Source organism: Euleptes europaea, chromosome 11 (assembly GCF_029931775.1).
Source record: "Euleptes europaea isolate rEulEur1 chromosome 11, rEulEur1.hap1, whole genome shotgun sequence".
Lineage (NCBI taxonomy): Eukaryota > Metazoa > Chordata > Lepidosauria > Squamata > Sphaerodactylidae > Euleptes > Euleptes europaea.
In genome coordinates this window covers 10,423,860-10,451,516 of record NC_079322.1, presented here as the reverse complement: position 1 = coordinate 10,451,516, position 27,657 = coordinate 10,423,860, and the positions used below count along the sequence as shown (strand labels likewise).

Here is a 27,657-nt window from a genome sequence, read left to right as displayed (position 1 = left end):
TTCAGGTTCGCACATATGTTTTGTGGCATATGTAAGCACAGAACACTCAGGTCAAACTCCACATTGTGAAGTCTACTGTTTCATCACGGAGACATTCTGTTTCTTGGATTGGATCCAGTCAAGTTTTCTGCTGGGAGAAAATAACATAGGAGTTCCCTCTGAGCACCAAAAAAGGCTGAGACGCACAGGACCTGCAAGTAGAAAAACTATGTGGGAGGGGGCAGTAATAGGGAGGGGAATTGGATGTGAGATTCAGTGAAAATGCTGGCCTGTTCTACCACCACCTATATGAAAACTAATAGAGGAAGAATCTGAATGCTTAGAGAGACCTGGTATTACTGAGAAGGTACCGCAAGGATCTCACTAATTGTGTCTGTTCCCAAACAACCAGGAAAACTTCAACTGTGTGTGGATGTACACCTTCCCAAGTCACAAAGTGAGAACACCACTTCATACACACTGTTGATAACCTGGCCTGAATGGAGCAAAGATATTCTCTAAACTTGACTTTAATGCTGGATATCACCGACTAGAACTTCATCCAGGATTCAGATACATCACCACATTTACTAGTCATACTGGTCTTTGCTGCTACAAACAGATTAGTTTTGACAACTTTTTGGCTGCTGAACTTTTTCTGAATGTAGTCTGGAAAAACTTGTTTGGACTAGTTGGGATGCTCAGCCTCAGTGAAGACATTCTTGTCATGGGGACAACCTAAAAGAAACATAATGACAGACTTGAAGCTTCACTATCTAGATTGTCTGCAACAATGCGACCGACCACACATTAAATCCTGAGCAGTGTGAAGCAAACTATATATATATTTTGGGGATGCTTTCTCTACCAGTAGAGTTTCTCCTGATCCAAAGAAAGTGGCAACCATACAGGAAGCCTCAGAGTCAAATACTTCATCTAACCTTACAAGTTTACTTGCTCTTGCCATATACCCATGGGTGTTTCATCTCCAATCTTGTAACTATTACTCATCCCTTACCAATATTCACCAGCAAGAATAAAGGATGAGAATGGGTGGCTAAACATCAAGCAACCTTAAGACATTTCTCATCTTAAGGCATTTCTATCCAGTAATACAATAGCATATTTTGATCTTCAGAGAAATACTGAACCTAAAGTGGATGCAAATTCTGGGGGCTTGGTACCACACTCACAAATTGATTCTAGAGGTCATGTATTTACACATTGCATGTGATCTTCTCATCAGCTGAATGTGGTGTTTTTCAAAGAGAAGCTTTGGCTGTTGTGCAAGGTTCTTTATATGTAGAGTAGGGCTGTTGAAATTTTTTTTGATAAAATTCTGATTCGGCAAAATTTGGCCCGTTTTGATTCAAGAAATGCCAAAGTCCGAACTCCCCTGATTCGGATCCGTGGAATTCGGCACGCAATTCTGAGTTGGGGAAAAATTTGGCCGAATAAAGCCATTAAAAACACATTCGCGCCTTTCTGTGGCTCCAGAGGGGCATTTTTGGAGGTAGAGGTCCCAAAATTTCAGTGTAGCTTCAGGGGACCCTTCTTGCAAAAACCCCCATGTTTTGTTAAGATTGGGTCAGGGGGTCCCGAGATATGGGGCCCGGAAGGGGTCCCCCCCAAAATTGCCCATTTGAATAAAGCGAATAAGAAGACATTCACGCCTTTCCACGGCTCCGGAGGGGCATTTTGGGAGGTAGAGGTCCCAAAATTTTAGTGTAGCTTGAGGGGACCCTTCTTGCAAGAACTTCCAGGTTTTGTGACGATTGGGGCAGGGGATCCCAAGTTATGAAGCCCGGAAGGGGTCCCCCCATGATCAGCCCATTGGAATAAATAGAAATAAATAGACCGTTTGGACTCGGAGTTTGCAAAACCATTCAAAGCAACACGTGACGCAACCTTGGGAGTTTGCAAACCATGGGAAGGGACAGTGGCGTGCTAGCTATGCATAAGGAGCAGGTGGGGTGGAATTTCCCCTTTTGCATCAGACTTGGGAGTCGGGAGTCTCAGGACCGGGCAAATGCATTAAGTCACAATTTGAAAACCAGTTTTGAGCGAGCATCAAAATAGACCTAACTGACCTTATGAATGAGGGAAAACCTGAGGACACACAACTGAAGCCCCCCCCCTCAAACCAGGGAGAGAGAGACGCGAGCGGGCACACACACCCAGGCAGAACGGGTGAACCCCCCCTCTCAAACCAGTACGGCTTGGCCCCAAACGGGAAAAAAACCAAGGAGGAGGAGGTGCGGCCCGGGTGCTGAGCGGAGAGAGACTCGCTAGCTGCCGCACAGACTCAACTTTACACTTTAAAACTTTAAAAGCAGAGCACAGTCCCACAGAGGCGAGCGGGCACCCCCCTCGGCAGAACGGGCGAGAGCCCCCTTTGGCTTCCCCCCCACCCACAGAAACTGCTCTCCCCCACACACACAGACTCTGCTTCCCTGCACACACACACACACACACAGAGTAGAAAAGGTACAGAGAAAAAAACCCAAAATCAAACTGTGTGGATGTCTTCCAGCAGGAGCACGGAGGAGAAGTAAATCTTTAGGCACACACCCCTCGGCAGAACGGGCGAAAGCCCCCTTTGGCTCCCACCCACCCACAGAAACTGCTCCCCCACACACAGAGACTGCTTCCCCCACACACACACACACAGGAAAAAAATTATAGAGAAAAGCCCCAAAATGGGTCTTACTGTGGATGTCTTCTGACTCTTCTGTTCCATGAGGAACAGCGACTGGGAGTCAGTAGGACTCAGGACTCAGGAGTAATCCAATACAATTCCATTTATGCACAGGAGGTTTTGCCTTGGATTTGCCGCTCACTAGATGCACAGGATCGCAGTGGGTGGGTGGGGGGAACCACATAACTCGGGACCCCCTGCCCCAATCGTCACCAAACTTGGGGGTTCTTGCAAGAAGGGTCCCCTGAAGGTACACTAAAATTTTGGGACCTCTACCTCCAAAAATGCCCTCCCCAGAGCCGTGGAAAGCCGCGAATGTGCACACGCACCCCCCCCCCACGGAGATCTCTCTCTTACACAAACAGACACTCTCTCTTTCTCTCCCCGGGCCGCGCAGCAGCTGGGCTCACGCACTGAACCGTGACTGATTGGCCAGAAGAAGACCCAGCCTGGCCACCGATTGGCGGCGGGAGAATGCTTCTTACTAACTGACGGTTATGCTGCTGATTCGGAGCCCCCAAATTTGCCGAATTTATTTGGCAATCACCTCGAACTCGCTGAATTCAGCTCGTCGTTTTCCCGCCTTTTTTTTGAATTCCTTTCCATCTGAACTGAAAACTGCCGAATCGGGGGAAATTTGGCTGTTTCTCGGTTCAGGATGAACCGAATCGACAGCCCTAATGTAGAGATGTATAATTACTGGAAATTTTGAAGCCATGACGGGGACTTTCTTTTCTGAGTTTTTCTCCTTTCCAGAAAAAAATTGAACTTGGGAGAGCCTGGAGAAAATTGAAATATATAAAATACTTTCCTATCTAATTTAAATATATATTGTTGCTTTAACAGCATAAAATGCATGATTTATAACTTAGCTATTATATACCGTTTTACTCATTGGAATATTTATGGATTTGAGAAGTATAAATATCTTTATTTTCTGTAAGCAAAATTGCAGATTGCAAAACTTGACAGAGAACTGCAAACTGCTGCACTCTGATATCATAGCAAATGTGTCTCAATGTTTGCCATCTTAAAGGTAGAAAATATAAAACTTGAAATTAGAAAACAAAGTTTATAGTCAAGAAAACAGTGTGTATTCTTTGGACAGAAACAGTCTCAACATATTTCACTATCAAGTTAAACTTTATAACACTAATAAATTATGAAAGGTTTTGTTGTTTTCAAACATATTTATTTATTTTACAAAATGTCTAACTGGCTTTTCTGCTCTCATAAGGTTTATTATAGCATTTTTATTGTTCACATTTAAGCAATAAACATACAATTGAAAATATATACATAGGAATCCCCATTACTTGCTTTTCTACCCAATGGGTATCCAAGGCAGTTTTCATCATTCTTCCCTCCTCCATGTTATCCTCACAGCAGCAACCCTGTGAGGTAGGTTAGGCTGAGAGGAGGAGAGTGGCTGGGCCAAAATTACCCAGTGAGCTTCCATGGCAGAGTGAGGAATCGAACCTGGGTCCAAGTCCAACACTCTAACATACAATTTTCCGTTTTGTATATTTTGAATGAGTAAAACTTTTTCTTGAAATCCTTAATTGATTACACAAGGAAACCTATTTTGTAAGAGGTTTTTTTAATGTTCCTCCAAATTTCCCAATGTTTTTATCAGAAAAAGAAGGGAAAAAATCAGACATTTTGGGTGAGTAAAACCTTATCTTAAAATGTTTTTACTCATTCCTTAAGGGAAAAAATCATAGGAGTTTTTTTTAGTGCTAACCAAAATTTCCAATTTTTTTTCCAGGTCTTTGCATCTCTACCTGTGTGGGTACCATTTTTTATTATAACTGATCACAAGTCATTGCAACTGACATTCACCAGTGTTTCGTTCCAGTCCCTGGGCCATACTGAATGCCACAACTCCCATCTAATGACTACACTCTGTTATATCATCCTGGCAAGAACCTTGCAGTTTATTTTTCAAAACATCCTTGCATTAAGCTTCAGCCATTTACACTGCACCACTTGCAGAAACTTGTGTTTTTGTCTTACATTTCATACAGTTCCCAAAGCTACACTACACAAAATATTGTCGAAGGCTTTCACTGTCAGAGTTCATTGGTTCTTGTAGGTTATCCGGGCTGTGTAACCGTGGTCTTGGTATTTTCCTTCCTGATGTTTCGCCAGCAGCTGTGGCAGGCATCTTCAGAGGAGTAACACTGAAGGACAGTGTCTCTCAGTGTCAAGTGTGTAGGAAGAGTAATATATAGTCAGAAAGGGGTTGGGTTGAGCTGAATCATTGTCCTGCAAAAAGTATCAAAGGTAATGTGCTAATCATTGTCCTGTAAGTATCAAGATAATGTGCTAATGAGGGTGTGGTATGTTAATATGGAACCATTGTATCCTGAAGTGATCTGTTAATGTGTGAAATCCAAAGCTAATCTGCATGGCTATTGTTGACTGTAGTCTTTGTTAGTCTGGAGGTTTTCAGGACAGGAAGCCAAGCCTTATTCATTCTTAAACTCTCTTCTTTTCTGTTAAAGTTGTGCTGATGTTTATGAATTTCAATGGCTTCTCTGTGCAATCTGACAAAATAGTTGGTAGAATTGTCCAGTCTTTCAGTGTCTTGGAATAAGACCCTGTGTCCTGTTTGTGTCAGTCCATGTTCAGCCACTGCTGATTTCTCAGGTTGGCCAAGTCTGCAGTATCTTTCATGTTCTTTTATCCTTGTTTGTATGCTGCGTTTTGTGGTCCCGATGTAAACTTGTCCACAGCTGCAAGGTATACGATATACTCCTGCAGAGGTGAGGGGGTCTCTTTTGTCTTTTGCTGATCGTAGCATCTGTTGTATTATCTTGGTGGGTTTAAACACTGTTTGTAGGTTATGTTTTTTCAAAAGTTTCTCCATCCTATCAGTGACTCCTTTAATAAATGGCAAGAATACCTTTCCTATGGGAGACTGTTTTTCCTGAGTTTTCTGATTTTTGTTTGGTTTAATGGCCCTTCTGATTTCATTTCTGGAATAGCTGTTTGCTAGCAGTGCGTGATTTAGATGATTAGTTTCTTCCTTGAGAAACTGTGGTTCACAGATCCATCTTGCACAGTCCATTAATGTTTTGATTATTCCTCTTTTCTGTCAGGGGTAGCGATCTGTGTGAGTTGGTTTCCGGTAGACCTTGTGACCTAACTGAAAGTTTGTTTTACGGATGACAAGGGTATCAAGAAATGGGAGTTTACCCTCAATTTCCTTTTCCATGGTAAACTGAATGTTTGGATGGATATTATTAAGATAGTGGGAAGTCCACTCAGTCCAGTAATAGCAAACTTTTACATGGAATATTTTGAAAAGACAGCATTAGAATCGGCACCTTACAAACCTACAGTCTGGTTCAGGTTCGTACATTTACTATTTGGAGCCATGGTGAAGAACAATTAATGGACTTTCTAAACCATCTTAATAATATCCATCCAAACATTCAGTTTACCATGGAAAAGGAAATTGAGGGTAAACTCCCATTTCTTGATACCCTTGTCATCCGTAAAACAAACTTTCAGTTAGGTCACAAGGTCTACCGGAAACCAACTCACACAGATCGCTACTTACACAAAAACTCCAACCACCACCCCAGACAGAAAAGAGGAATAATCAAAACATCAATGGACCGTGCAAGACAGATCTGTGAACCACAGTTTCTCAAGGAAGAAACTAATCATCTAAATCAGTGTAAGGCTTTTGAACACCTCAGTCTTTGGGCTTGTACCTTATCTCATGAAGAACATCAAAAACAGGGTTAACTATTAACAAAACAGCTTCTTCAGAAGAAGGTTTGAATCCCAATTGGTTCAAAAGCAGCATGTTTTATCCAGTAATGTCTCCTTTGTCAGGCAGCAGTAGTCAGGTTTATTTAGGGCTCTCTCTACAGCGGGGTCCCCAACCTTTTTGAGCCTGCAGGCACCTTTGGAATTCTGAGATAGTGAGGTGCACACAGCCATAAAATGGCTGCCACAGCTTACCTTCTGTCACACAGTGAAGATCCTTGTGCTGTGGTGGCAGCTAATAACTGCCAAAGCAATGTTTTTAAAAATCTGCACAGCCTTTCAAATCTCAAATGGCCAATCAGCTGCCCCAAAGGAGAAATCTGCTCTGAGGCTAAGAGAAGCAGAATAAACAAATGTCACTGCAGCAGCTCAGCATCAGGAGATTCTCTGTCCAGAACAGAGGTGGAAGGATCCAACATGAGAAAAACAAGGAGAAAATAATAGGGAGGTGGGAAAATTGGTTCACTGAAGCACTAAGGAGTTTATAATATCCTGGAGGAGATTAGACCAGGTTTTAGGCATTTCCCAATTGCTTATCTTCCCCTACCTCCCAACCTATGTTTTTAGTCATTCTGTCCACTAATTTACCTGGCTCGGATGTTTGGTTAGCAGACAGCATTACCAGCGTTACTTCTGGTCTTGGTTGTCAATGTTGAGCTGTGTTGCTAATTTCCTGCTGCAGCGTATAGTGAATGTCCCAGGGATCTGAGTGTCCTCCTTTCTGTTGCTTGTCAGTGCTGGGAAGTAACAAAGGAGCTCTTCCTGCTCCTACTCCATCAGCTGTACTTCCCTATTCTACATGAACAACTTTGGTCCTCATGTTCCCTTCTAGAAGCTGCAAATCCATGCTGCCAGACTATGATAGAAGTTGTTGGGAGAGATGCAGTGATATTTCAGGAATCCTAATTTAGAGTTCACCTTGAGCTGTATAGCCCAGGCTATCCCAATCTCCTCAGATCTTGGAAGGTGAGCAGGGTTGGCCTTGACTAGTATTTGGATGGGAGACCTCCAAGGAATACCAGGGTTGTGATGTGGAAGCAGGCAATGGCAAACTACCTCTGAATGTCTCTTGCCTTGAAAACCCTATGGGGTCACCACAAGTGTGCTGTGACTTGATGGCACTTTCCACCACATCTAGTGTTCACATGGGTATTGGGCCACTATGGGCTCTCTTGTCAGCTCCTCCTATTAATGACACATGAATCAGCTAAAGACCTTATTAAGACCGGAGTCTTTGAGGTAGAGAGGCAGCACAATCTGAATAAGATTCAGAATCCCCTCTTCAGAAAGGACCTGCTTATTAGGAACGTCATTACGCCTTGTCAGATATTACAAACCATGAATACTGTAGGGATTTTATGCTCCTTAGATATAATGCTCTTACCTCTAAGTTTCTTGAAGGGATATATAATAAATAGCCAATGGAAGCACAAAAATGTATATGCAACCATGACTCGTTAGAAACTACTGAACACGTTCTTTTTGAGTGCATGTTATACGATCATATACGCACAGGCCCTTTGATTCCTTTGTTAGTGGATTGCCCCAGACTTCTCAGAAACATCAGCTAGCACTCCTTTTGCCAGATACAATACCAAATTTATCTGTTAGTATGGCCAGATTTGCCTGGCTGGCAACTAAAATAAGACAAAACGTGCTTAAGGCTCTGGAATAATCAATCTGTGATTAGAATCTGTACTGTTTTATGTGTATTTTGGAGGATATTATCTTTTGACCCCAGTTTTAATTTCTACTGTATTTTTATTAATATTATATTATTCCCTAATTATTTATGTATATTTAATTTTGATTTGTTAGGAGACTTGATGGTCTATGACTGCGAATAAAGTCTGTTCTGTTCACATGGGTATCAGATCCCGCTTTCTGTCAGGATAGCAGGGCTGTGAAAATGAACAATCAATGAACAGATATAAAACAGAGCAGTTAAACGGAGCAATTAATATTTTATTCATAATCTGCTGCTGCCATGCTGCAAGCACTCGCTGCCATGCAGCTGTCCAGGTGCATCTGCTTTACTCGGTGCAATTGACCTTGCCACTAGTGAGTGTATTGGATCTACAAGTGATGTCTGAGATAAAATGGCTCTCTAAATATTTTATTATCCTGTTTCTCCAGCATCCCTTGAGTTATGAAGACATCTGCATTTTGAGGTGCCGCTCTAAAATGGAGGAGACGGACAGGGAAGCGGTTGCAACCGCTGTGCAGAGGGTGGCTGGGATGCTCCAGCGGCCGGACCAGCTGGATAAAGTCGAACAGTATCGTCGGAGGGAAGCCCGCAAGAAAGCTTCAGTGGAAGCTAGACTGAAAGTATGGAACTTCAAAATTAAGCTTGTATGGTTTCCCTTTATGACTGAAGACAGCTGTAATTATAGATATTTTATAAAGCCTTTATCTATTGCTGTTGTTGGAAGAAGTTTTGGGTAATATAGTTTAGCCTCTGGCGAAGGTGGGGTTTTGCCTCAAACACTATGCAGGGGCTCAGTTTAATTGAAAAGTAAAGGTATGGGGGAAGAGGACACTTTCTCTTCCCCTCCCTGACCCTTCTTTGTATTCTTGCCTTGAGGAGGCATCAGCCTTATCATTTAGACAGAAAGTCTTGTAGCACCTTAGAGACTAACATATTTGATGTGGGTTTGAGTCTCTGAAGGCTTATGGCACAATATTGTTGTGTATATTTTGCTTGTTTGAAACTGTTTCTCCACAACAATTCCTAAAGAAAATTGAATCCCCCCTCCTTTTAAAATATAAGTAGAAGTGATTCACTTTAAATCCTTTGCCCCTAATAGGAACAAAGAGTTGATGTATCTTGTTCATTAGTATGAATGAGTTTTATTTGCATGTAGCCATAGGCCACTACAAACATGTCAGCAATTACCTCTGATAGTTATAAATACACATAATAAAAGGAAAATATTCTAAGTTAGTAAAATGCACAAGTGTTAAATAAAAATTGCAGCGATATCCCAATAAACCAGTGAGACTTATCAACCATTAAAATCAGCTTACAGGATCAGCTCTCTTAGCAGCTATGATGAACCTTATTTTCTTTGCTGCCAAGGCAAATAGGGAGGTCGTATAGGAAACAAACCCATCAAAGTTTGTTAACAAAAATATTAATTTCTCAGCACTAGAGCAAGTATTTAAACCAGAAGCCAACCTGGCAAGAAATTTAGCCCTAGGTTCCACATACAGAGAGCAATCAAGTATATAGTGATGCAAATCCTCCAGCGCAGGCGATCCACAAATACAAGTGTTGATCTTCTGGTATTCGACAATAACGCCCAGCCAATATAGCCGTTGGCATTGATTGAAAGCGTAGGGACGTAAAGGCTGCTCTAAGCTTTGGATTTGAAATATTGACTAAGTAGGGAGCTCTAAGATGGTCACTTTTAAAAAAATTAAACCAGGGAGCAGTCACCGTTTTCGATATCAGTGATCTATCCATCAGGGCATCTTTATGTTGGGAAATGTCTGCTGATGGCCCTAAGAGATCGTCAGGGATCTTGTTCATTGTGTAACATTGAAAATAGGATTCCTTTATTCCATTCTTTATGCTTGTAGACCAACTGGTCATAAGCAAAACAAATTCAATACATTCCATAATACATAAATAACCATATATACAAAAATATAATATCTAAACAGTACAGTTAAAAAGAGGTATCATTAAAAACCATAGATAAAGATTTTGCCACAGCAAGGGTTACATTTGGGTCAGTATCAGCCAATAACTTTGCAACTATATCTTGCTTTAGGGCAAGTCCCCACCTCTGAATGTATATTGTGATCCATTTGTCTCTGGCAAGATCATGCTTTTAACAGTCTACAAAAAAATGCCAAACAGTGTCCAAACTCCCTGATCCACAATCACAAAGTCGCTCAGAAAAGGGGACCCCTGAAAATCTGCCTGCTAACTCCCCCATTGGCAGTACATTTAACTTTCCTTGGAAAAAAACACTCTATACTTGGGGACGGTTAAGTATTTACAATAAGCAGATAGAATCTTTGGAATGGGGAGGCCCAGATGGTACAAGGAGCATACCCTGCGTTCTCTGCAGCCAGTGCTCCATTTGTCAAGTTGCAACACTGAAAATAGGATTGACACATCTGTTGTGTGAAAATAGGATTGAAAACAGGATTGATATTTTCCCTATAAAGTCTATTTGATGTTTTTAGACTCTTAAAAGTGACCGAGGTTTTTGCAACAGTGATCTAAACAGGGTCACTCCTAGTGAATAGAGAAACCGTCTAGCATTGGTTGTTTTTTAAATTGTCTAATTCTTGTGCAGGGGAATCCTAAGTATGTTTACTCAGAAGAAAGTTCCAGTTAAGTCAATAGTGCTCCCTCCTTAATAAGGGTGTTTAGGATTGCAGCCTTAGATTTTCCATCTTCCCTTTCTCTTCTGTGGTTCCAGATTCCCTCCCTCGGTGCTTCTGTCCTCCCACACAGTTCCCATTGACGTTCCTCTTTCTGATTCCATCTCCTGAATGACTTCAGGAGAACTCCACATTTTTGTTGAACCAATGTAAGCTCTAGTCCTGCGGTCCCATTAAACAGACTTCAGCAGACGACCAATCCACAAAAGCAGTTTTATTGGGTAGAATCGACAGGTTTCAGAAACCATATTCAAAAGGACACTAGTAAGGGTCAAAGGCAAGGTACACAGCATATATGGAAGAGCAAAAGGAGATAACCGGTTACCCAGGCAACCCCCCCCCCCTCCAGGAGGCAGGAAGGAGTACTTGGCGATTCCCACAGTATGGGAATCTATGAAGACTAAACACGGGGCATAGACTGGCCTTGGACAGAATAGCACAACAGCACCTGGAAGCAGCACAACCGCACTACCGCATACCATCCTCACGGCCTGCTCCTGACAACCGATAACATCAGTCTAGTAATTCGTGGAGGGGGGAATCTTGCCTGCACATTTCATCTGTAATAATGATGACACATTCTGTCTGCAGAATTATTCAAGCTTCTGCTTATGTCCTCACATTGAGTTGGATCCAGACAGCTTTTCTGCTAGTGATAAAGGAAGTAGGGGTCCTCTTTGGCCATCAAAAAAGGCTATGCTGAGAACTGTGGATCCTGAATGTACAAAAGCCATATGGAATGGGGGCTACAATATGGAGGGGAATTAGAAGAGATTGAATGAAAAAACTGGCTGGATTCAACCTGTACATTTTAACATCTCTATGGTGATGGAAAGTGGAATATGCAACTCTTGGATTTTAAATGTAGTTTATTTTGGTGAAAGCATTCTATTTTGAATCCAGAAACTACTTGAGGTGTTCCCAAGCAATTGCATATGTCCAGTGGGATTTTAGACTTTCCCCCCTATGAACCTTAGAGGCACTGTGCTTTGGCAGCTCCCCTTAGGCTCTTTCTATGTGTCATTTTGAAAGTGGGGCTTAGCTCCACCCCCCTGTAGTGGTGATGGAGGGAGTGCCCACATGGACATTCCCCTGCAGCCAACCTGCAGATTCCCCTTTGAGCTGGAGAAAATATTCACCTGTTCTTCTTTATGAGCTGGAGAAAACATTCACCTGTTCAAATGTGGGTTGTCATACAACTTGGCAGACCCCTTGTTCAGTAAACACAAACCCAGAATTAATTATACCATTGTTGTAGATACTCGCTTTCTAACAGGCAGAATATTTTATCATTGTTTGAATGAACCTAATATTGGAAAGGGAATTATTTTCATACCTACCTACCTACCTACATACAGCTTTCTAACACATAAGAGAAATTTTCTGCAGTGCCTTCAATAAATGATATTCATAGTACAGACCGTGAGCTGATCAAGTCCATGTGTTCGTTATATGTTTTGTCATAATGGTACCCTCTTTTCTGAGGCATCAAAAATGAACATTGCCAAAATATTTGGTACAATCAAAGGTTCTTATATTTTTTTGCTAATGTAGAGCAGGCTAACTCTTCAGCTCATACTTCCAGGCAGCAATCCAGTCACAGCTAGATGGAGTCCGAACTGGTTTGAGCCAACTACACAATGCCCTGAGTGATGTCAAGGATATTCAGCGTTCTTTGGTCGATGTGAATAAAGATTGGCGGCAGAGTATCAACACCATAGAAAACCTCAAGGATGTTAAGGATGCTGTAGTGCAGCACAGCCAACTTGCAGCTGCTGTAGAAAACCTAAAAAACATCTTCTCAGGTACGAGTCTGTGATGTGTGGCCTTGCCCTGAGGAAGCAATAACCAGACCTAAAGCGATGATGGAGTTAGCAGAGGCACCATTAATGTTGGGAAGACATTTATTAGGTCTACAAAATGGTTTACAATAGTTACTTAGATAAATGATTAGGGACTGTGGTCTATACCACTGTGCATAACCTGCTGAAAGTGGGAGCCTACTGTGTAATTTTTGCATTGTTTAATGTGTCACGTTAATACTTACACTTTGCTTCAATTTTATTTTTTAGAGTTCTGGTTGGTTCCAGACTTGTACAATGCAAATCCTATTTCATTGTTTATTGAATGGCTCATCCTGTTGATTGTACCAACCTTCTTTATGTAATTCATCCTAGTGAGAAAGGCAGACTATAAATAACATAAATAAATATAATGAGTGTGTGTGTGTGTATTAAACCCTATTTCCCATTATTTCTTGTGCAACTGAATTTCAGAAACTGGATTAGGAGCTACAATGTTAAATTCCTTTTCCTTTTGCTTCTCAGTGCCAGAGATAGTTCAGGAGACCCAGGACTTGATTGATCAGGGGCAGTTGCTGCAAGCCCATCGGAAGCTGATGGACTTGGAGCGCTCACGAGATGACCTCATGTACGAGCAGTACCGCATGGACAGCAAGAATATTCGCGACATGAATCTCATTGACAACTATTTTGGAGATATGCAGAAACTCTCGGAAGAGCTGGCCAAGCAACTCTGGATGGTCATTCAGCGGGCTTTAGTCACTGTCCGCCGAGATCCCACCTTGCTGGTTTCGGTTGTCAGATTAATTGAGAGGGAAGAGAAAATAGATAGGCGAATGCTAGATCGGAAAAAACAAACTGGATTCATCCCACCAGGCAGACCTAAAAAGTGGAAGGAGAAAATGTTTAGTGTGTTGGACCGAACTGTCACTACTAGAATTGAAGGCACGCAAGCAGACACTCGGGAATCTGACAAAATGTGGCTTGTCCGTCATCTGGAAATAATCCGCAAATATGTCCTTGATGACTTGCTGGTGGCGAAAAATCTTCTAGATCAGTGTTTCCCACCACATTATGAAATTTTCAAAAATTTACTAAGTATGTATCATCAAACATTATCTACTCGCATGCAGGAACTGGCTTCTGAAGATCTGGAAGCAAATGAAATTGTTAGCCTTTTAACATGGGTTCTAAATACTTATAAAAGGTAAGGGTGCTGTGGGGAAGGACTGTAGCAATGAAATATTTTTTAAAGAATGGTTTTGGGTTGATGACATAGTTCGAAAGGGTGCAAGATGTGAATGGGATTTATATATAGATGTATATATCGACAGGTATATATAATTACTATAGGATTTAGATATGAAGACTCCAATTTTGTGGTTCAACACGAAGCTTAAGGAAATCTGATGATTGGTCCTAAAATACATATTTTTTCTACGTTTGCAGCCTTAAAGACATTTACACCAGAGTAAGCCCCATTGAACTTAATGGGACATTTGGAGGAAACATTAGTTGTGCATTGTATATAGCATAAGGTATAGTCAGGGTTTATTGCTTATGTCCCTCGTCCCTGATAGTGCCCTTGTAATCAGCTATATGAATTTTCATATACTTCCCACAATTCATTCTGCTTCCAAGGTTAATGTTTTCAAGGCATTCAGGAGGTTTGATAAAGGCTGGCAAAGGAGGAAGGTCAGCTTGAGGCAGCAGATGAGCAGGGGCAGGTTGGGGTGTGAGCAGAGAAGCTTATTGTGTGGAAGGCTTCAAGAGCTAGGTTAAGGGTGAGTATCGTGTGTGGTAGTGTAGTTATTGTGGGGAGCCAAAGAATTCCAGGTTCTCTCTTCCCCCCCCCCCCGAACTTTAAAGTAAGTTTCTAACCTTCCTTGGTTTTTTATATGTTTGAAATCAGGATGGCCAAAATGGATAGTAAATGAGGGCCACTGTCTACCAGTTCTGGATGGTTCTAGGGCTTGTAATGATAGAAGGCCTGTAGGGACTTACTGCCCTGACCTGGATGGCCCAGGCTAGCCTGAGCTCATCAGATCTCAGAAGCTAAGCAGGGTCAGCCCTGGTTAGTATTTGGATGGGAGACCACCAAGGAAGTCCAGGGTTGCTATACAGAGGAAGGCACTGGCAATCACCTGTTAGTCTCTTGCCTTGAAAACCCCATAAGGCAGGGGTGGGGAACCTTTTTTCTGCCAAGGGCCATTTGGATATTTATAACATCATTCGCGGGCCGCACATTCTGGCCCTGCCCCCTTTAACCCCTCCATTGTCGCCACTTCTGCCCCCAGCCCTCTTGTAGTGCAGAGGAAATACGTTTCTCCACAGCCCAGGAAATACGTTTCTCCACAGCCCAGTTTCTTGGGTGGTCCTAGCAGCTCCATAGCTAATGACTCTTCTGCAAGGGGGAAAGAAGATTCCTTTTCTCGGCAAAACAAACATCCACCTTGAATAGAGGCTATTCCTGGCCGCGGGTGGGGGCGGATCGCCCGTCTTAGATCCTTAGAGCTAGAGATCTGCCAGGACCCATGAAGGGCCAGACCAAATGATTTCGCGGGCCTTATATGGCCCCTGGGCCTGACGTTCCCCACCCCTGCCATAAGGGTCGCCATAAGTCGGCTGGGACTTGAAGGCACTTTACACATACACAGGGACTTACTCCCTTATGGGCATTCCCTGCTTCCTTACTGAATATTCAAATTTATTATTCTTTGTAAAGGTTCTGTTACCTTTACTTTTGTCTAGTACTGTTACTCTGGGAAAATGTGGAGGCAGTTCTATGTCCAGTTGATCAGTGGGAATTAAATCTGCTTTTATCTTCCCATCATCTACCCAGTACAGAAGCTGTAGAATGATTACCATTGCTTGGATGTTTGGCGCTTATTGTTAAGTGTTATGAAAATGAAATTGTATTCATTTTAAGTATATTAGACTCATTTTTAAGGTTCTTCTGTTTTGCATTAGTTATGCTTCCCCTGCCCCATGGACCTGGTCCCTCTTGCATTACACTTTTAAGGCAGGCCTAGGAAAAAGCAGAGTTTCCTGGCCTAACGTTTTACAGTTGCAATCATCCAGCAACCTGTGTGTCCCTTCACATCATCTGTTTATTCCCTCTTCAATTCAGTGAAGAGATGATGGGCAATCCAGAACTGGCACCAGAAGTGGATGTAAATTCCCTGCACCCTCTGCTTTCTCAAGATGTGGTAGATGACCTTCTTAACACATACATGTCGACTCTTACAGTAAGTAATAACAGTAAATTTATGCCTTGCTTGTGGAAAATAAGTTGTCCAAATTGTCTGTTGGGGCACACGCTGCAATTTTGAATTGCGTCACAAACCTTCTGAATGAGCATTAAACCATTATACATGATTGGAGCCAAATGGGACTGGCGGGAATGTTGTTTTGTTTTGATCCAGTGGTCAGCTGAAAAGCAATTTTGTCCATCTTCTCTTCAATTTGATTTCTGTAGACCAACATCATTGGGTGGCTACGAAAAGCACTGGAGACAGATAAAAAAGATTGGCTGACGGAAAATGAACCAGAAGCAGATCAAGATGGATACTATCAAACTACACTCCCTGCTATTGTATTCCAGGTATAACAGTTGGTCTCAGTAAGCTGAATGGCGTGTGTGGAATGATATTTTCAAAATTGAGAAATGTATGTTATGTATGTTCTATGCTCTATGTATGTTATGTATGTTATGTATGCTCTATGTATGTTATGGACAGGATCGCTTATTATGAGCCACATGTCTCATTCCCAGAACCTAAACTCCAGCACTTCATTCCTGGGGTTCTCTTTCAGCACACTGCTGTACTTTGTGTTTTCTTCAGCTGTTCTGTTGCTGTGTTTCTATCCTAGCAACTGAAGTGTGTGGCCACAGCTGACATCTACAGATAGTACAAACAAAATGCCCATAATCATGATAGGCCAGATAAGGGGATGGGAGGACCCGCTGGGTTGCAGGAACTGGGGCGGGGCCCAGGGCATTAGTTTCACTGGGGAGGGGGGCTACTTATGAGCAGAGGCATGGATGACAAGCGCTCTTCCTGGCTGCTCCTGTTTTTTGGATTAATTACAATATTGGCCAATTGGTTTCTGTTTTCAGATGTTTGAACAGAATCTTCAGGTGGCTACCCAGATAAGTGAGGATTTGAAAATAAAGGTACTACATTTGTGCCTTCAACAAATGAGTTCATTCCTCATCAGGTAAAATCAAATGACAACTGTCAGTCTCTCCAATTCTTTCACATGGAATTTTTCCCCTTCCCAAATATGCCACTAAGCTGCTCAGTTCTCCTTATCTTCCTCCCACAAAAGTGAGAGAGAACGTTTAACCTCCTGTTTCCCAGCCTAAACATCAGAGGAATCTTTGTGAGTCCTGCCATGTTTGTGCATCTCTACAAGATAAAACCTAGGCCTCTTTTCCCTGCTGTGAGCAACAGCAGGCTTTGGCAAAGGTTTTTTCCCCTCACACACTTCGGTTGCTCACTCACTTAGTTTGCATTGGTTATTGAGTGGCTGAAGCACGTACAGAGAGAACTCTGACAGAGCTGTGGGTTGTTCCTGGGATGTTTTTTCAGATTAAAGAGCTCTTTGCTGTTGTTTCATCTCTGTTGCGAGCCCTTGGGCGTGGAGCCAGTGTTTCCAGCCTGAGCTCAACTCAAAACATGGCCCTGGTTAATAATGCAAGTTCCTAACTAGGCTACTCTGCAGTAACATGTTGGTTGACGGTACGCATTATGTTGAATTTTGGTGTAAAGGTTTAGCTACATGCACAGGGTGCACTAATGGTCTTTGAAGTTTTTTGCAAATGGCAGTCACAATAGTTAGAATATCAACTTGTAACCAGGAATGTCTTTCAAAAGGCGGCTCTCACAGGCATTTTCTGGATGGTGTTCTTTGACTCTGGGAACTTGTTGGGACAAAGTCCCAACACATTCTCCCAATATTTGTACCCTTTGGTTAGATAATTTATTTTTATCTTATTTTACAAAATGTAAAATCCTGCCTTTCTGCCCTCACAAGGGCCACTAGGAGGGCTAACAAACTAAAGCATTTGTAATAAAATCACATTTTAAAACCATTAGCCCTCCCCAAACATGTACATCATTAAAACAATTAAAAACAATTAAAATACGTACAGAGCCATAAAAACACCAATTAGGAAGGAGAAATCACCGAGAGAACACCAAACTAAACAAAAAAGTCTTCTGCTGGTGGAAGATGGCAGCAGAGGAGGACAGACAAATCTCCCTGGGGTGAGAGTTCCAGAGATAAGGATTAATACATTAGTATTCTTAACTACAAAGCAATTGATCATTGCATATACTCCTCAATGACAGATCTATCCTCCAAATAAACAGTCCTATCCAAACATAAACCACTGTATCCTTGACAGTTTTAAGTATAGTAGTTCATAATAGCTTTCTAATTACTTCTTGTTCTTGGCACCAAATATATTCCTTGTACCAACAACAGATGCATGCTATGTACAGTAGTTCTATCGGGTTCTTTATTCGTCACGTTTCTGATATTCTTTGCTAATATATGGTAGCTCTGATATTTACCAGCACCATTGTAGTTTTTTTACTGCAGTCCCTCAGTTGGTCGCCTCCTCATTGTGGGCCACTTGATATCAGTTTTTAAACTGTTAAGTTTCACAAACTGAAAGTTCAAATTTCAGGGGGTTAGCCATTAATTTGTAGACCAAATAGTGTTTCTGTTAATTGTACCACATCTGCAGTTTCCTTGAAAATTCTTAGAGGCTAAGCTTGTCTCCATCTGTGCCATAGGATAGCATATCCTAAAGAGAATTTGGCAAGATTTCCCCCTCCGTTTCTGCAGGCCACCAGGGGATTGGACCTGTCAGTAGTTGAATGGGGTTCTCTCTTTCCATCCTGGGATTTTTTCCATTACACAGGTACAAAGACGAGGCACATCTATATAAAGAAGAACACCTAAGAAATCGTCAGTATCATCCATGCTATGTTCATTATATGGTTGCCATCATTAACAACTGTCAAACCTTCAAGTAAGTTTTTCAAATGGAGGGTCCTTTAAATAACGCTTATTATTTATTTCAGTTTTATAATGGTAACCCAAGGTGGGACCTGCTTCTTTCCCTCCAGCTCTGGCTTTGGTTACTCTTCCCCCTCTTGCCCATCTGCCCTGACCCTTCCCTTAGTGGCCATCTGGTTCTTTCTCCATTGGCCACTCATGTACCCATCCACCTGTCTTGCTTGCCTGCCCACACAATCTTTCTCTAACCACCTGCTAAAGTGGCAACTTTTCTTCCTTGGTGCCCCTCCCCTAATTCTTCTGGTATTTCCCCCACCACCACTTCTTATCTACTTGGTTTTTCCCCTCTTCTCATTTCCTATATGAATCAGAGGGCTACTAGCCTACCTACTCCTGGTTTCCGTTGCCGTGTTTTTGCACAGCATCATAGGTTCCTTGGCAACTAGCGTTCATTTTGTTAGTCACTGGGTTTTTTATTGATGGATGTGATATTTAATATACTTCATGTTGCTGTCTGCTGTTTAATTATGTATAATTGTTTATTGATATGTTTTAATGATGGTAGTTTTATTTTCTTGGAAGCCGCTTGGCAGAAGGTTTTTTTTTTTGTTTTGTTAAAGGCCTTTTAAAATCAATACGTTATGAGACCTCTGGCTGGTATAGTCCCTTCAATGACCGCCAGCTTCTCTAGTGATGTTTCTTGATAGCTGCCACCCTGTCTGTCTGGGTGAACAGGCATTCAGTGAACTGAAGGAGCTTGTCTGTCTCGTCCCAGGGAATCAATCGTCAGTCTGAAAAAGAAATATTTGACTCCTGTGATGGAAGATATAATGGCAAGCAGTCACGCATGCATCTATGCCGTGTTAGATGATGTTGCCAAGGAGGGTTGTTTGAGCCTACTAGATGAAGTGTTCATGGATTTAGAGGTGGGAATTTTCTTGCTCTCAGAAATCACCTTGGGTGAGACCTGTGTATGCCGGGGATTTAGATGTTCATTCACCCACAGTTGTGCTCTCTGCTTGTGGAATGCTGTGATCGGTGTTCATCGGTCCTGTCAGCCAGCATATCTAAGGGGGACGACCGTCTTCTTCCTTCCACTGGCTCCTTACAGATAAACTCGGATAACAGCATGCCACAAGCAGAGAGCAAACACATTGCAGCAAAGATGACTGCAGATGGTGGCACCTAATGACTCAGGCAAACAAGAGAGGCAGACAAACTGCACATTACGAGGAAAGGTTGAATTTTTTAACATATAGAGTCACTAGCTAATTAGACGTGCAGAACAATCCGTTCTAGGATCGCAAGCACCAGTCAGTGTCTGCGTGTGAACAAAATCTTCCCAGATATTCCAAAAGAATTGCAAGTGTGTAAGGATTTGGCTTGAAGGGCATCCATGAGCCAGTCAGTTGGGATCCCCATTGCAGGAATTCCACAGCCAGGCCACCATCACAGGAACAGCCCTGTTTCTCACGCCTGCTTGCCTCTCCTTAGATAACGGGTCACAGAGCAGAGCCTTACCTGCAAATCTCAGTGTTTGGGAGAGTCCGGTGGGGGTGAGGATAGTCAAAAAGGAACTGCTTCATGCAGACTCAAACCACTTTAGCCCCAAGAGTCGCATTGAAGCCAGTAGCTTCTCAGTATAAAAGACTAACAGTGCATGTCTAAGCCCATTGAAATGAATGGGCGTAGACTGGAGTAACTCTCCTTATGATTACACTATAAGACACTTTTTCAGAATAATTGTGATTACCCATTTAAAATTCTGAGATATACAATGAAGGAAATAAAGAGAGATGCTGTTCAGATGTTGTTCTGAATGCTGTTTCTCGCTTTTTATCTTTTTTTAGCCACATCTCAATGAGCTGATGACAAGGAAGTGGCTGGCAGGATCCAATGCGGTGGATACAATCTGTGTAACAGTAGAGGATTATTTCCATGACTTTGCAAGAATCAAGAAGCCCTATAAGAAGGTATTTGCAGAACTAATTTAGAGTACTTACAGTACAGTCCTGTGCAGAGTTACTCTAGTCTTAACAGTACATTCCTAAGGAGAGTTACTCCAGTCTAAGCCCATTGAAATGAATGGGCTTAGACTGGAGTAACACCCCTTGGGAATGCACTGTAAGTGTGGTGTAGCGTTTAGTGTCAGGCTAGGATCCGGGAGACCAAGCTCTGAAGCCCCACTCTGCCACAACAGCTGGCTGGATGACCTTGGGCTACTCACACACCCTTAGCCTAACCTACCTCACAGGGTGGTTGTGAAGATAAACTAGAGGGGAGAACAAAGTAAGCCATTTTGGGTCCACAGTGGGCAGAAAGGCAGAGTATAAATGAGATAAATAAGACGAGTCTCATGTTAGTAGTAGTCATTTTGTCTTATTTTCAGCTGAGACAGGCCATCTCAGGATTCAGAAAGTGTGTGTTTTATCCTTCAGAATTGCAGCTAAACACTACCTTTATTTTAATTTGCCTTTCTTTTATTATTTTAAATGTATTTATACCCCACCTCTCTCCCCCAATGAGGATCCAAAGCAGCTTACATCATTGTCCTGTCCTACACTTGGTTACTGTGGATATATGAATGAATGCAGGCATGTTGGTTTATTGGCATTGGTTTTCCGTCCACTGGCTGGGATTCTAAAAATGGATTAAAATGTACACATAATGATCTGAATATTTCTTTTATTAGAAAATGACTATTGAGTGCCATCGTAGAGTTGTTGTGGAGTATATCAAGGCTATCATGTCAAAGCGTATGACTTTCAAGAATGCAGAAGAAAGAAGAGAAGGGGCTGACAGAATTAACAGAGAAGCTGAACAATTCCGATTTCTGTTTAAGAAGCTTGCTGCCGTAAGTATTAGAAAAATGGAGTGGCAAAACAGAGGCCGTGGTAGAAGTTTGTTATAATTGTCAGTTGGCATCCTAAGGACCAAACTACTCACAGTGGTCTATAACAGTTTTTTTTTCTGGATGTTTTTTTCCTTGTAAAAAAATGCAGCCATTTGTGAAAAACAAAACAAAAAACTGGCATATTTTCTCTCTCTCTTTCCCTCGCTCCATCCATTCTACTTTTATGCTGCCCTTTCCCAACCAATTCAAGCCTCAGTTCAAACACAAAATCGCATCAATTTACAATTTTAAACCCACAATATCTCTTAAAAATTTCAAGGGTGCCCTTAAACCAGGGGTGGGGAACCTTTTTTTCTGCCAAGGGCTATTTGCATATTTATAACATAGTTCGGGGGCCATACCGGGCGTAGATCTCCTGGGGTGGGGGGAAGCTAGGGTTTCCAGGTCCTCTTCACCACTGGCGGGAGGTTTTGGGGGTGGAGCCTGAGGAGGGCGGGGTTTGGGGAGGAAGACTGCATAGCCATAGAGCCCAATGGCCAAAGTGGCCATTTTCTCCAGGGGAACTGATCTCTATTGGCTGGAGATCTCCAGCCACCACCTGGAGGTTGTAATCAAAGTTACAGTTGTAGGCTTATTATAAAAATGTAAACCACTGACAAAACATATAGTGATTAATATATTTACAATGATAATTATTCAGTATGAGACATATATTATAGACACATTATTGTTTGCATAATGTTAACATAGAAGTATCATGATTATATGCTTCACCATGTACATCACATCTCATCCAAAACATTTTTTATACAGCTGCAAAATGGCACAAAATAATGTTCTTGTTAATTTTATGTTGATTTTCTTTTGAAGTAAAGTTAGGCTGTTATCCGTCTGGTAGTGAACTAGGCTGTTATCCGTTTGGTAGTGGTACAGGATACCGGTCAAAATGCCTGTTTCGATCCTTCTTCAGCCACCCCAATTGTTCACAGAAGCCTTCAGCTACTGGGTATTTACCTCAGAGCTATAGCTATTAATTTAATGCCAATATTACAGTTAGCTCAACATTATACTTATCTCTTAATTAAACTATGTTTACACCTTATATTTACATTATATTTACAGCAGTCAAAAAAAGTCTCACACTCACCTAATTGTTGACATTCAGTAATTTAGCACAGTAACTTGTGAGGTTTGGTTGTGACAGAGATTCTTTCTTGTTCACAGTCATTATGTTACTAGCAAACTCAGTTTAAATATCTTATTTCGATCCGAGGTGCAATGTATTGTTACAGAAAGGGTGTATTGTTACAGAAAGGGTGTAAAGTCATTGATCATGTTTAACCCATTGGGTGTTACACAATTAAAGAGGTGCACAAAGTGTGCCTCTTGTTGACAGAGTATTTTCTCTACATCAGACTTTTGATACTTCTTAGGTGTAAATTGCCAAACCGCAAAGAATTTTAAGTCATCTTCTGAATGTTTGTATTGCATCCAGTGCTCTACAATAGGCGCCTCTGTCACGTGGTTGCGTATTCTGGACCTGTGTTCCCCAATCCTTAATTTTAGGGGGCGTGTCGTTTTTCCTACGTAAATTAATTTGCATGGGCAAATTAATATGTAAATCACATTCTGCGAATTGCAATTAGTAAAGTGGCGTAGATTATATTTAAAACCAGTGTCTTCTCTCGTGAAACTTTTCACTGGTAATGAAAAGCGACACACTGCGCATGATCCGCAGGTGTAATGACCTACTGCCCCTACTGTGGGTGGAGCATTGGTCCAATCTGTATGGACTAAGGAGTCTCTTAAAGATACAGTCCGCTTTAACCCAATTAAGGGTAACTCTGAGCATCCTGGTATGTCCTGTACTATATGCCAATGCTTAAAAATAATATTTTTTATTTTATGGGCTAGTGATGTGTAATTAAAAGAAGCTGTTAATCTGTTTTTTTTTTTGGATAAAGAGTGAGGAACGATCTATGCTATTAGTACGTTGTTTAGCTGCATCAACAATGTGTTTAGGATAACCCCTTCTTAATGTGTTAGTAAGATCATTTGAAGCTATGTCATAGTCCTCCCTTTTTGTTGCATTTCTCTTTAAACGCAAGAATTGCCGATAAGGTAAATTATTTTTTAAAAAGGGGGGGTGATGTGAGTCATAATGCAGTAACGCTCTCTTATCTGTTGGCTTCCTATAAGGGGTGACCCATAGTTTCCCTTGTACATCTATGTTTACCACAGTATCTAAAAATGGCAATTTCATAGTATCCATTTAACAATCAAATTGAATATGTGTATCACACTCATTAATTTCTTTGCAGAACTGTTCACAATTCCATGCATCATCAAATAACATTATCGGATCATCCACAAATCGGTGAAAAAATATCACATGATTTTTAAAGATATCATTAGCAAAATTTATTAACAAAATAATTTTTTTCCAAACAAAATCATATAAATGTTTGCCACCGAGGGCGCCACAGCTGAGCCCATCGCAACTCCTTTTGTTTGTTGATAAAGGTTGTCCTCAAACCTAAAATAATTATTATCAAAGAGTAGGTCTAGCAAATCCAATAGGAAATGAGTAGATGGTTGCTGTTCTAACCTACTCTCGAGTAATCTTTCTATTTTCGGCTCTAGCCTCATCAAGTGGAACATTAGTATATAGAGATCTGACATCTAGCGTCGCAATAACCACCCCCTTCCTCTCGCCGATTAACAGCTGACAGTCGGCGAGAGGGGGTTTAAAGGGGTCGCAGCGTTCCTGCACGCTGCAGCTTCAGGGAGGGCCGTGCTGCGCTGTGTTTCTGTGGCAGGGCCATGGAGCTCCCAAGGGCCACCGAAAATGGCCTCGGGGTCTGTAAACAGCCTGCGGGCCTGACGTTCCCCATCCCTGCCTTAAACCATATAATTCTATAACGGTTCTTGTTGTGGAGTTCCATAGCTGAGATATGATTGATCTCTCTGCTCGTAAAATAGCTTTTATTAAAGATTTATGTGCCAGTTTCTTGTTTCCTTCTTTGCTGGTACCTGTTGATATGCATCCAGGAACTCAGCAGCAACTCAAATGGAAAGAGCTAGCAGGATGCAATCAATAATTAGCCATTCAGAAGGTAAACTAATCTAGTCTTTTTGTTTTTGTAAGGTGAATCTGAAGTCAGTCCTCACAATTAAAATCTAAGAAATAGTGATAACCCTAACATTTGTTAGACATTACTGTCATGATTCGATTAGTCCTCCACTATTCCTATTTGTGTAGGACTGCCAAAGGAATGTCACAGTGGTCTTGACAAAAACTTTAGCGAACTGAACAAGCACTGCGGTCATAATCCAGCACAGAATTCGGGGTGGCCACTGAAATCGAGGGATTTCATCCACCTTGCATTTCCCCCCATACCTTACAGCTCATCTTGCATTTTTAAAATAAAACCTTGCATATTAAACATAATATTGACATTAGATTTTAAAAAGGATAATTTGATAATGTTTAATTGATAGGGCTCTGGGGAGGAAACAGAAGGACTTTGTAGCGTGATTGAAGGCATCGCAGAGGTCTTCAAGTTGACGGATCCTTCGCTTCTTTACTTAGAGGTCTCCACTTTAGTTAGCAAACACCCAGATATCAGGTAAAAGGATTTTGTTTTTTCCTGGTGGCACATTTGACTCTTCATTTCATTTGACAGGGCTTAATGAAAATGTTGATGTGTAGTTTCACGTGTTCTTTTTCTCCATTACTTCGGTTTTTACATGCAAGAGATTACGCAGTCTAAATGTTATCTGAATCTCCTGGTTATGCATGTTATGTGTTTGATAGTGCTGTTGTTTGATTGGTCCTTGGAGTAGGGTTTCCCAAAATGGTGTCTTGGGTAGGACTGTATGTTTCCCCTGTATCCCTACGGGGAGATTTACAAGTAAGAATCAGCTGGTGGGAGGGGGTTTCTGAGCCTGCTTGAAGACATGTTTCGGGGGAGCAAATTTCACACTATTGCCTGTCCACTTCCAGGCTGCTTATTTCTCAAGCTGGGCTTCAAAACCAGAAAGTTGCCTCGGGGATCGAAGGGCACAGGAGGCAGCGCTCTCTTGCATGTCTCTCCTGTTCCTCCATTTTTTGCCTTGTGGATTTGGGAGCAGAGTTTGCTGAAATAACATGTAATTCATTCCACACTCCTGAATTTAAAAATCACCTTATGCAGATTTCTGCTCTAAGCCAAGTTTCTACATACACAAATCTACTTCTACACCACGTTATATTCTTCCTGTGTGTTAAGTATGGGCTAGAACCCATTCCGAACTTCAGTTCATCCAAACCCGCACTTTAAAATAATACATTCTCCTTTGCCACATCACCCAGTTCTGAAAATTGTGAGATTCCAGGAATTGGGATGTTCCAGAAGTAAATACCTCTAATATTTAAAAATTGTATGGAGAGAGATGACTGAAAGGTGAGAGGGTGTCGCGTTTGACAGGAACAGATGGAAAGAAGCTGAAGGTGCTTTATGGAATCAGGCAGCTAGTCTGGATGAATGTATTTGAATACAGAATTGCAGACACAGCATTGCAATGCAGACCAGAGAACCTGATGTGTTGAGCTGACTTAGAGTAACTGCAAGCCAATCTGATGGTTTGAGAATCCCTAATATATTGTACAGTATTATCTTGGTCGGTTGGTCGTGGGCAGGAGCCTCAAAACAAAAAGGTTAGAGCATGCTGAAGACTGCAGTTTTTGGTACTGATATGTTGTGTGTGTGTAACCTACAAAATAGATGCAGGGATGTGCACTGCAAGCTGCTGATTGTTTTATTCCACAAACCAGTCCTGTACCCATGCTGTATCTCTTTGGTTGGCAGGGATGACCATATTGTGGCTCTGCTAACAATGAGAGGAGACGCCAGCAGAGAGATGAAGCAGACCATCATCGAAACGCTGGATAAGGGCCCAAGCCAGCCAGGTCCAAACTTTGTGCCAATTTTTAAAGACATTACAGTTCCAACACTAACGGTGCCAAAACTTCTTAAATAACTACAACGGATTTAATGTATTACCACTTTGGATGCAGCATTCATATCTTGAAATCATTTGTAGTCTAATTTGGCCCATGCACTTAGAAACACAAGAGTTTCTTGCTAGCTTTTGTTTTTTTTTCTGTGGTCTTAGCAACCGCACCCGAGTTCAGAGATTGCTGTGTTGGCTGTTTGAAGAATAAGATATGTTCTGAGGGCCAGACTGCTTTCTACTGGCATCTCGTATTAATGGGAATTTTCACCATCAGCAATAGACTTTCTCACAATTATTTATCCCGAACTTTGTATATGTAACTGGATGCATCATTGACTGTGTTTTAGAAAACTTAATTAGAATGTTGTCAGCATGGATGAATTTGCTACTAGGTGAACGAATGAGGGGGGGACCCAGCTTGACACTTTTAAGGTACATCAATGGTTTGGGGTTTCCCCTTCTCTAATGGACTTTCACTTGATTTGAAGAAGAAATGTGTGTAAGAGGTTGCCAAATAAATAAATGACTGCACTGATGCTGCAATGTGGTCTTGTACTGCAAAGTGTTCAGAGCTTTCTCACCCTTCAGGAAATTGCAGGTGCACATAATACTTTCTAATGTGTCAGGCCTGCTCTTTGCAGAGGCCGCCAGACTGGGGTTGTTTTGGTTTTGCCAGGTGCTGACCAAGGACTGCTTTGCTAACCGCCGAATTCCTGTTATGACTCTGAGTTGCATGGGACTCTAACCTCAGTGGGAGGGGGTTACCTCCCTACCAATGCCTACCAATGCTATCTAGATATGACCAATGTTCTTTCATATAAGCTACACCGTGTTTCTAGTCCCCCATTCATGCCAATTTACCTATAGCTGCTGTAAACCCGTAGACTTTTTCCAATAAATCAACTCTATTTTGGACTCCTCGTCTGTGGATGTTGTTTATGGAATTGTCATGGGACAAGTGCTTACATTTTGGCACGAGTCCCTCTCTATCTTTAGACTAACTCTACTTCCTGGCTGGAGCCCTGGAGGGGTCGCCGGGATCTCAGATTGGAGCAGGGGACGTGCTCTCCGAGTGAATTGCCCGTGGCTGGAGTCCCGGAGGGTTCGCCTGG

General features: G+C 41.9%; 1 protein-coding gene across 1 annotated transcript; it reads left to right on the top strand.

Moving 5' to 3' along the window:
- The first annotated feature begins 8,598 nt into the window (after nt 1-8,598).
- On the top strand, nt 8,599-26,576 carry EXOC3 (exocyst complex component 3). The gene is made up of 12 exons (XM_056857982.1): nt 8,599-8,788; nt 12,444-12,663; nt 13,186-13,867; nt 15,791-15,908; nt 16,139-16,264; nt 16,781-16,881; nt 18,596-18,706; nt 19,469-19,619; nt 20,544-20,666; nt 21,386-21,547; nt 25,049-25,176; nt 26,398-26,576. The coding sequence occupies exons 1-12, from the start codon at nt 8,645-8,647 to the stop codon at nt 26,567-26,569; spliced, it is 2,238 nt and encodes a 745-aa protein (XP_056713960.1). The 5' UTR covers nt 8,599-8,644; the 3' UTR covers nt 26,570-26,576.
- The last annotated feature ends 1,081 nt before the right edge of the window (nt 26,577-27,657 follow it).

Coding starts and splice junctions, on each gene's coding strand:
- EXOC3 (XM_056857982.1), top strand. CDS start 8,645: ATGGAGGAGACGGACAGGGAAGCGGTTGCAACCGCTGTGCAGAGGGTG. Junction 12,664..13,185: donor CCTAAAAAACATCTTCTCAG/GTACGAGTCTGT, acceptor TTTGCTTCTCAG/TGCCAGAGATAGTTCAGGAG. Junction 19,620..20,543: donor AAGTGTTCATGGATTTAGAG/GTGGGAATTTTC, acceptor ATCTTTTTTTAG/CCACATCTCAATGAGCTGAT.